The following is a 10,606-nucleotide window of genomic DNA, read 5'->3' on the forward strand; positions in this document are numbered from 1 at the left end:
TGCACCCCTCGGGGGCGGCGGTGGAGGGAATCGAAGGGACAGGCAGAGGCGGAGGACATGAGATAATTGGTATTTTGTCTCGCCAAATCCTTTGTATCTCGAGTTTTAATTGACTTCGAGATTTTTCAATACCAATTTGCACCTAACTGCATAGAGAAAGATAGGACGTGTATTGGTAGCCTGGCCGACTTGTGTGAGTCCACGGGGGACCGTGCACGTATTTCCCAGAATCCGGACCGACGGAATGGCGACCATCCGCCGACGGATTTTTTTCCTCCCCCGGAAGAGTCCGGCTCCTCTCTTTTCCTCGCTCTCCTTCCTCTTTTTTTTGCGCTATAATCGCTTCCTCCCTCTGTTTACCGTTCTCTTATTGGCGCTACGTCATCCTCCCGTTCCACGTCGCTTCGGCGAGCGCCATCGACGATTTTTTTAAATAGCAGCAGATTTTGATAGCAGTTTTATTCGGCAGATTCTCGCTATTATACGACCAGACAATAGATACGCAGCAATATTCTCTACGGTCGTACGAATAAATTCCGAAAACTCTTTAAAATAATATTCCCTGGAAAACATTCCTAGAAACTTCTCCGCAGATACGAAATTATATACCGAGAAAAATTGTCCTGTTCGATCTCATTGTTATAACTGGAATAACTCTTGAAGTAATAATCGTTAAGTCGATACGATACTGCTCGGTCGACCGCCACTTCGTTCCAAAATGCCGGAGGAAGCTTAATCGATTATTTGAAAATCGAAGTAAGGAGACACCGCAGCGAGGCGTACGCGCCTTCGCGACACAAAAGCACAAACGACTAATGCAGTTCACCGATAGAGAGAGACGGAATGGGTGGAAAGGAGAGAGGGGGAGAGAGCACAGGAGCTTTTATTCGTTCGCATTGCTGAATGTCCTTTGGGAGCGGAGGGCGCGGTGAGTCGAGATTGGGAAAGGGGCACCGCTCGCTCCTTTCGCCGCTGTTGCTTTCCATTCTAATCCAAGTGCCTGTCGTCGAGAGATTTTTTTCATTGTTCCTCAGATTTCCCACAGGAAAGGAACCGGCAGATTTCTGCCTTTCATTGTTTCTGCGGGGCGAAAGAAGGACACCAACATACGAATTCTGATTAATTACTCGACAAAACGACGACCCTGAATTAGTCGCCTGGCAAAGAAACGACGCTGATCATTCGTCTTCGCAATTGTGTTAGACTATTGGCCTCGTAACGCGATTAATTTCATTAGATAGGATGAAAGAAAAGCAATAACGTTTATGACTGTTGATTAAGGAAAATAATTAGCATCATGGATATTTCGTCATTGAAAAATATAGAACAGGAAGGATTTTTAATACCCGCTGCGCAAAATGAAAATTTAAAAAATAGTTTGTGTATGTATCTCCAGAAGAGTAAAAATAATTCTGCTAAAAATCCTCGCTCAAAAAATAAAAAGGTCGGTACCTCCTTGTTACTCCGCTAGACATTACCTGCGAACCAGCCATAAGTAAAGCACAAAAATTAAAATCTCAAATAATGAAACAAATGAAACGAAAATGCCAACGTAACAAGATTCCAAACTCTAATCACGAGAATCATATAAATGCCGGTCGAGACTCGCTTCTTTCGAGGTCAGATGGAGGAGAATGCACGATGATCGAAGCGAAAGACCTAATCCACTCGAAAGTGCTCGAGCTCGTTGACCAAGAATACTCCATGTCGTCGTCGTGGTGGGCCGGCAGGGATGAACGGGGGTGGGAATAAGCATAACCAATTATCGCGCGATATCACGTCGCCGTTGGCGTGCAAAGCAGTACACGAACAGAGGTAGTCAATAACGGGCAGCCTATACGCTATTTGTACTTCATCGTATCGAGGTAATCGATAATAATAATTGCAGCTCGCGGTCTCCGAGGCAGCAGCAGCCCTCCTCGGTTCAGCTACGGCTCAGAGGGGTTGCTGCTGTTCCTCGTTTGGTGTGTCGGTGTCGTTTACTAGGGAGAAAGGGTAGAACACGTACGTGTGCACCGAAGCAACTTCGACGAATAGCGTGAAGAGGGTCGGTTCGTGGGCGCGGCGTACGACGCTCTGCGTCGGTTCCGCCCTCGAAATCCAGGTGGACAGAGAAACATCTATCAGAGAAAAGAGAGAGAAACAGAGAGGAAGAATGGATTCCCCCAGCAGGTCACAAACCGGTCGCTCGTCAGTCGACGTTCAGTCGACATTGGCAGTCGAGACGCGCACGTTCAACTGTTTAGTTCGTTTACCTACGCCTAGGAGGTTTGTCCTTTCCGTTCTTCGTGTATTTCTTTTCTTCTTGCCAGTTGTATACAGTGTCTTCAAATTTACGAGAAACAACAGAAAATTCCGTTAGTGGTTTGGTGTGTAAACAAAGACCGTCATTGAGTTTGATGATTATCGCAACTGTGTGAAGTTAAAGAGACATTCGAAAGGTTCGATTCGAGTTGACAACACATCCATCTATTACATTTATAATAACGGCGGTTGACTATGATAAGCTCTCACCAACAGCATCCCAGCTATGGGTTCCTCCCCGGCATGGACCTCCATTCCATCCATCGTGTGAACCAGGATATGAACCAGCAGACACCAACCCTGCAGGAGCAACATATCAAGAGGCCTATGAACGCGTTTATGGTATGGTCTCGGATTCAAAGAAAAAAGATCGCATTAGATAACCCTAAGATGCATAATTCAGAAATATCTAAACGACTTGGTGCGGAATGGAAGCTTCTCTCTGATACGGAAAAACGACCCTTCATCGACGAAGCTAAACGCCTGCGTGCCGTGCATATGAAGCAACATCCGGACTACAAATACCGTCCACGAAGAAAACCAAAGATTCCAGTAGCCATCGGTAATGGTAAAACAGTGTCAATAAATTCAGGTGCTTTCGCCAATTTTCCGCTACCTCCATACTTTGCTGCACCTGCCACATCAGTCTCTCATCACCATCCACATCCTCTCGATTATCCGCCCTTGCCACCCTACTTTGGGTCGGCCTTCGATCCCGTCCACTTGAGCAAGCTGGTAGCTGGTAGTGGGACAGGATCACCATCGACGAACGCGGCAGCAGATGCGGCCAACAATAACGCAGCTTCTGCGGCAGCAGTAGTCAGTAGCTTCTACACGGGATTCTATTCCACACCTACGTCAGGGGCTAAGCCGTATCCGACGACGGCGTCTCATCTGGGACCACTATTTCCAACTGGGCACCACAGCGTATCTGCGACTACGCCTCACCCCCCTTTAGTGTTCCAATCTTCGGCGGCAACTGATCCCGGAAGCATTGCAACAACCAGCAGTCCTGGAAGCAGTCCGGGATCTACTCCTATACCATCGTCCCATCAGCATGCCCCTACATCGGCTACACCTACCACGTTGGATATGGAACAACTACGTCGACCAGTCCCCGTGATATATTGAACCCATCGATTTAAACAAAAAGGAAGATTAGAAGGGACGGAAAACTTGCATACATTCCAGGAACAAGAAGATATTAACGAATGAAAATGAATAAAAATTGGAAAGACAAAAAAAAAAGCAGAAAAGCAGATGAAACACAAAATTTGAGATTCGTTCGCGATCAATTATGATGTAACTCTAGCAGAATAGGTAGGATCGTGCAAATTTAGTTTTTCAAAATCGTATATCGTGATCACATTCAGTTCATATCATATTTCTGATCTCCCGCGCGGAAACACGGCGTAATATACTTATATCGGCAGCGCTCGAGAGCTGAAACACGAGATACATACGAGAAACATCGATGAACTGAACACACACAAGGGGACACAACCGTGGGAATCTTTTTACCGATTACGAATTAGTTTACTGATCGTAGGTGGAAGGGGGAACGGAGGCGTGATTTTCAAGGTCGATTGATTCGGGGGTCGGGAAAGGCTTGTTGGCAACCACGCGGATAATTGAATTAGCATATTAATGCGATGGAACAAAAGAGCCGTTTAGGCTCGGGATTCGTTTTACTTTATTGAATGTGCTTCATTGTATACTCAAATTTTACATGAATAGACGGTGCCCTCTCGTAAGATGAACTGTATTGTTTTCAAATAATGTTTTTTAATTGCAGATATGCCTTTTACGGTCATCAATACCAAAAGAGATCTTGACCTGCGTGAATGATATCGAGAAAATACTTTCGAACACCCGCGGCGCGGCGCTCTTGAAATCACTTCTGGCGTACTACCTTTCTCCGAGCTCTAGGCCTTACGATCTATTGTTCTACTCCTTTGATTTCGAACAGGCACCGACTTACCTACGTCGATGAAAATGGCTTGGTCCGTCCACGCTTTACGCCCCACTACTCGTTCTTGACTCTCGAGCGTTACCATATATCGTTTTAATATATCGTTTCTACGATTGTAAATAGTCCGTAAAATACACGAATCGCGTAGGTTAAGTGTACGAGCCGTTTTCGCTTATGGTTTTTAGAAATTAGATATTTTGTAAAACAGCGCGTCCTGTGTATCCGTCAGATCTTATTTTGCTCAATGACTCATTCGCATTCGGCTAAGCAAGTAGACAGATTGGAACTTTTTACTCAAAATTCCAAAAAAACTCTTCTGTATAAATGTGTACAAGTAAGAACTGTATGAAAAAAACAGGTAATGACTAACGTAGAGCGAGATCTACGGACAGCGGGCTCGTTTTAAGCAAACGATCGTATCATCTACCTTGAAGACCTAAAACGACGAATTCGTGAAAAGCAAACGATATTCCTATTCTGTTATGGGGTTTAACTTATATTAGTTAATATTAGATGAATTATATATTATGTTATATTATATATTTACGATTATCCCCGGAAATGGTGTTTCCAACGACAAATGAGTAAAAATTCTTGGATTTTATGTATTCTTATTGTGCTATTAGCATATATAATCATATCTGGACAATAATTACTTTTAACGAATTAATCAAACAATTTTTTCGTGAAAGTACGTACAGGTACGACAGTAAGGATATGTATTGTCTTCGAGTCGTTTCTTGTTAGTTGTTCGCAGCACCATTTTATTAGACTCATCTTGAAAGCATTTTGACTATGGTCCAAATGTAGATGGACCAATCGTTAACTGTGATTTTATTGAGAGTTTCCACGTATACTTGTATTTCTCACGGGTACTTATGACAAATCCACGCGTACGTGTTTTTTCGTAGTTTTAAATAGTTGATATTTGTGTACCACTTGTTCTGACTAAAGCACGCACACGTAAGATATTGTTGTATCGTAATTAAAGTTATTTAAAGGGGGGAAATGAGAGAGATTGTGTCTGAAAAATACATTCGTGTATTATAATAAATTTTTATCCCTTAATCTTTATCTTCATTCTTTTACTCCTAGATTTGTTTATGTATGGAATATATGTATAATACTAACTATATGTCTAATGTTGCGTACACACGTTTTAATATTGTAGTGTATAAGTGCGAGAGCGAAAACCAAAATTGTCGACGTGATCGATAAGAGTGTATATATGTACATATATAAGTTCGTCCATCATACGTGTATACATGTGTTAAGTCCAGGTACAATTTGTGTTTCGTTATAAATAAATTGTTATTATTTGTCCGAAGCACGGCTGTGTAAAATACATTTAATGTGAATGATGTTCGTTGAGCGATCGATCGAAATTCACACGAGCTGGTTTCATTTTTAACAGTGATTTATCGAACAGAGAGAATTTTATCATCGACAACGATCAACGACGGGGGTCGATGAAAAAAAGGAACAAAGCCTTTTATCATATATGTGGTTTTATTTATTATTACTTAGACATCAAAGTAATAAATGACTCTATGAATTTCAGTAATCAACTTCTTTCTGTTATTTCTACCTTCAATCTGAGCTGCTATCAAACGAGTCGTATTACGATTGAATTAAACAAAAGAATATCCTTAAACAGAATTAAAATTCTTATGAAGAAAAAAATTTTAAGAAACTCGAGAATGACACGAATATTTTCAATTGTTTGAAAACTAGAAGTAAAATGCATTGGAATCAATCGAAAAAATCGGGTGCACCAGTGATTGTCCCTAAAAACTCATTTCAACCCCAACCACTGTCAAAGCATTAAGATGGATATTTGATCGAAAAGATTCGAGGTCGTCGAACAGATCGATCGAGTGTGTCAGGTATCGTACGGATCCAAAGCGATTTGGAATCAAGATCGAAATCCTTGGAACGAAGGTTTCGCACAGCGCAACGCCGCGCCAGCTGCGGGACAATGGCGAGAGTCGTCGAACAAAATTCGTAACCTCGAATTTCCTTGCGACATTGAAGAGGCTGGAGCGGCTATTCAAAGCCACCAGCTAGCCTTAGGGAAAAGAGAATGAAAATATAAAAGCGGGAAGAAAGCAGAGAGACGTCAGGTTCTCGTCAAACGGCACCTCTCGTCGTACTCCCTTTCCTATACACCTATACTTATTACATACACGTATGCATATATATATAATATATATAAAATTTTTTCTCTCTGCTCGTTCGGTCGGTGCATTGAAAAGTTTCGCCCCAATTCGGTCGAAGGTGGCCACCCTTTGCTTTTATGGGACACAAGTAGGAAAGAGGAAGAAGGAGAATCGGTCGGTTTTCGTCTTCAGTGTCGCCCCAATGGGCATTGCGTTTCGGTATAACTACCCTCTGTTTAGAGGTCAATTGTATTGGCACGGGGATCTTTTTACTTCTTTCACCCTAAGAAACCCCGCTGGCTCTGTTGGCCCGTTTCCTCAGTAGGGTGCGTACTTTTCTCTCTCCTTTTCTTTCTTTTTCTCTACGGGTTGATGCTGTGTGTACATTATATATACTCTTATGCGTTCTCGCGTATCGATAACGGGGCGCAAGTTCCTTTTTCCCTGCTACTTGCAGCCAAACTTCTTGACCACCCTTTAGTCACAGCTCGCATTTCAAACTTTTTATTCGATACTGTTAATGTGTTTTCCGCGCCACGAGAAATTTGAACGACAGCTTTCGTCGTTGATTTTAGGGGTTGTTATTATTGTTAATTCAATTTTTTCGAATGCTTAATGACGTGAAACAGTTATTATAGAAATTATGAATGCGAGAGTATGAAAGGGACTAGTGGCACCTTTTGCGAAGTAAACTGTAATTAAATTTTAAAAACAGCTTTTTATAATTTCAACTCTTCTGATATAAAGGGCGTACAGTGGCAAGCGCATAAATAGGGAAATGAAGAAAATTCAACTAAACCAAGTGAAGTAAATTCAACTAATTACGTATTATGAAAAATGTTCTTCCTATACTTCTTTTCCTATAGGATCTTTAAACATTTTTTTAAAGTTTCTTATAGTTTGAAGCACTATAAATATAGAATGGCCTAATTATACTCCTGGATAAATAACATCAAAAAATTTGGAGTCAATCAGTACGACGTTTGACAGACTCATATCTTTCTCCTATTACACAAAAACTGTTTATGTATATCCGTACGTATCTATATCATATTCCTCAAAATTTGAATACTCTTCACGATCATGATAATGAAAACACAAATACATAGACCATATTGAAAAAACAAACAGAGCGAGAATTACGGCGAAATAATCCCGAGAGGTCACAGTTGCAGCGGAACTTCAACCCTCGTCGACCGACATCCGTTGCGAGACCCACTCGGTGCCGAAAAAGTCAAAAGAAGAAACTGACACAGCCTGGAGACTCTACTCACCGCGAAACAAAGATGTCAACGATCGAGAGAGTAGGGTGAAAAGAGGTTGAAAAGAAAAGCATTATCGGATCCAAAGTGGGCCGGTCAGGCCTCTTTAACGAGATCATTGTCGGCGCTGACTGCTAGGCAAAAGTGTTTCAACGTACAAGCACTCGACTCCTATGCCATTGTTTTCGTCGAACGAATTGAAACAATGTCCACTTTGAATCGAGAACTCTGTCCTACGGATAATATAATGCGCCTAACTGTTTTCGCAATGCCTGGACCCGAGGTGCTCGACGTTGCTGTCATAAATGAAAAAGTGGCATCCTCGAGGATCGAACAGCGTCGAAGAAAAGGCCCCTTCACCGAGAGGGGGTGGAATGAGGAGAATTCGTTTCCTCTTGACTCGGTTGCATTATTAAAGCGTCGTTCTTTGTGCCACCTTGTCGATCCATCTTGAAAGCGCTCGATAATGTTCCTGGACATTTGGCCCGAATGCAAAACAGTAAAATCGTATTCGAAGCATCGTTGGGATCCACTAGAATCACTGATGGCAACATATGCCACGAGTTATCACGGTAACTCATATAATTTAGTTGAAAAATAGAAAGAAAGATTGTAACGAATCGAACTGATTCTGGCTTCGTACAACGTGAATGATTAGTTAATTAAATATAGTTGAAACGATACCGAGGTGGATACGCAATCCATTCGGGTTATATACAAAAGCAAGAACGTTTGTAGGGAAAACCGGAAGCCTTTCTGATGCTAGCTGAGGCTGATTGAAAAAGACGATGCCACGTGCTTGCTCTTTCCGCCACCCCTTTTTCACCGCTAATGGATGTATTCAACCTTTCGCAGTGCGCGATAGAACGGAGCAATATTGTGTGACGACTCGATAATCGTAGCAGAGGGAATTTGCAATGTTCGTCGGTAGATTTCTTGCAAAAAGTATAATATTAATTGACCTGACTTCCTGAATAGCGAAGGACACAAATAATTTAAAGTAAAAAGTTGGCCATCGAAAGTGTGAAGAGCGTGTCGCATCAGATGTCTCTTCGAATAAAGTTTTGAAAGCTCCTTCTTTCCATTCAGAACAAAATTCCCACCGAAGGAACAAGAACTTCCGAACTAAATAATTAAGAAAACCACTTAGGTGGCCCTCTGTGACGACCCTGATAAAGGGTTGGACATTTATCAAGCAGCAGACCGTTTTGCCATCGACGCGATTGTCTCGCGGCGCGTTCCAACGGAGTCGTCGAATACCGCGCGGAAAGTCTTTCGCTGAACGAGTTTTTGGCCGAGGTCGCCACGAAAAACAAGCCTTTCCCATTTCGAACAATGCCCAGCGCCTTATTCGCGCGTGAATTTCGCCCGCTGAACTTCTTCCTCGCCACTGTTCGCCAGCTACGACAATTATTTTCGTGCGCCGTGTCACTCGAAACGACAATCGAATTTGCTCCGTGGCAAGAAGTTTTCTCCAGTGAAAAGTCAGAAGGGGACAAACATAGAATAATATCGGGGCAGATTTCTTCCTTCGAAGAATCGCTTCCACCAGCGAAAAACGCGCGAAACACAATCTGAAGAATCGCTTGGATAAACGCAGGTGAATTGCATTCAGTTTGTGTCAATGCAATGCAAGACGCCATTCTTATCGAGGCAACGTTCCAGCGGAACCCCGGCCACAAATCCGCGGAAAAACGGTAACACTCAGAGGCCTGAGACGCGGGAACAATCGTCGAAATTCACCGAGACGTTTCCACCCCAGTTTTTATGGTGCATACAAAATCCCGGGAACAAACGATTAAAGACTTTTTCGTGCTTTTACTCCATAGAAACGAAAATACTATTGTATCGTTTCGATATTTTCACGCTCATTCGTAACATGCCAACATTGTACCAAGGAAATCTCCAAGGTACCAACAGAAACTTCTTATTATAACTTTTTAACAATTAAGAAGAAAACCATTATGGAAGAATAGGGGAAAAAGCGAACATATTTAAATGTATATACTACCGTGGAAAGGTATTCGGACATTTTACTTTTGACGTAACATATTCTATGTATTTTATGTATTTTAATTTTATGTATTTTATATTCTATGTATTTTAAAGTTAAAGATAAAATACATTTCAAACTAATCATTTCTCCAAAATAATTCAAAATATATTTAGTTTTATAGAAAGTAAAGAAGTACATCTAAAAGATATATAGATAGCCTCACTTAAAAAAATACCGACGAGCTTGAAAGCTCGAAAAAAAAAAAAAAAAAAAAAAAGTGAAATTTAAAAAGAAGAAAATTACGGTTCGTAATGTTCCGAACCACTTAAGATTGTTCTGATATGATTTCCTGTAACTGTAACTGTAAGAAATTATGATATCAAAGTATCCAAAATAAACGAAATTTCCATTATTATAACCAATATAACATCATTTCGAATAACGAATGATATCCTCGAAGGAATGCACAATTAAAAAACATAATACTCGACATGCTGTATACAGTCGTAACACAATGAGACCACCATAATAAACGTGCCCCCGCTTGATCGCAGCGGCTTCGTCAAGATTTCGCGAGCGTTTACGCGGCACAGAACGATGTTTTTTCCTTCCTCACTAATTTCTTTCCAGCGCAGGGGAACCCGCCGACATTCGTCCCTCGCCCGGCAATCCGCTTTTCCCTGCACGAGGGCCCTCGTACGACCATTTACGGGATATCTGCCGCGTATCAAGGAGGGCCTTTCAGCGCGGGATGTCGCAACGAGGTTGCTGCACGAAAGTCGGGCGATGCAATGGTCGCATCAAGTGCGCCGGATGAATGCACGCCATTCCTACTGCGTTTCCTCCCGACAATCAAACGCAGGATGATAATTTTCAGCGGTGTGTACCGCGATGCATGCGAACGAGCCAGCGG

At 42.0% G+C, this 10,606-nt stretch overlaps 1 protein-coding gene across 1 annotated transcript; it reads left to right on the forward strand.

Moving 5' to 3' along the window:
- The first annotated feature begins 1,981 nt into the window (after positions 1-1,981).
- LOC100744906 (transcription factor Sox-21-A-like) lies at positions 1,982-5,844 on the forward strand. Its single transcript, XM_003491049.4, has one exon. It carries the CDS (start codon positions 2,500-2,502, stop codon positions 3,433-3,435), a length of 936 nt encoding a protein of 311 aa, XP_003491097.1. The 5' UTR covers positions 1,982-2,499; the 3' UTR covers positions 3,436-5,844.
- Positions 5,845-10,606: the final 4,762 nt, after the last annotated feature.

This window comes from Bombus impatiens, unplaced genomic scaffold (assembly GCF_000188095.3).
Source record: "Bombus impatiens unplaced genomic scaffold, BIMP_2.2 scf_0498, whole genome shotgun sequence".
Classification (NCBI taxonomy): Eukaryota; Metazoa; Arthropoda; class Insecta; order Hymenoptera; family Apidae; genus Bombus; species Bombus impatiens.

What these genes read in the sequence shown, in the direction of transcription:
- LOC100744906 (XM_003491049.4), top strand. Translation starts at nt 2,500, where the DNA reads ATGATAAGCTCTCACCAACAGCATCCCAGCTATGGGTTCCTCCCCGGC.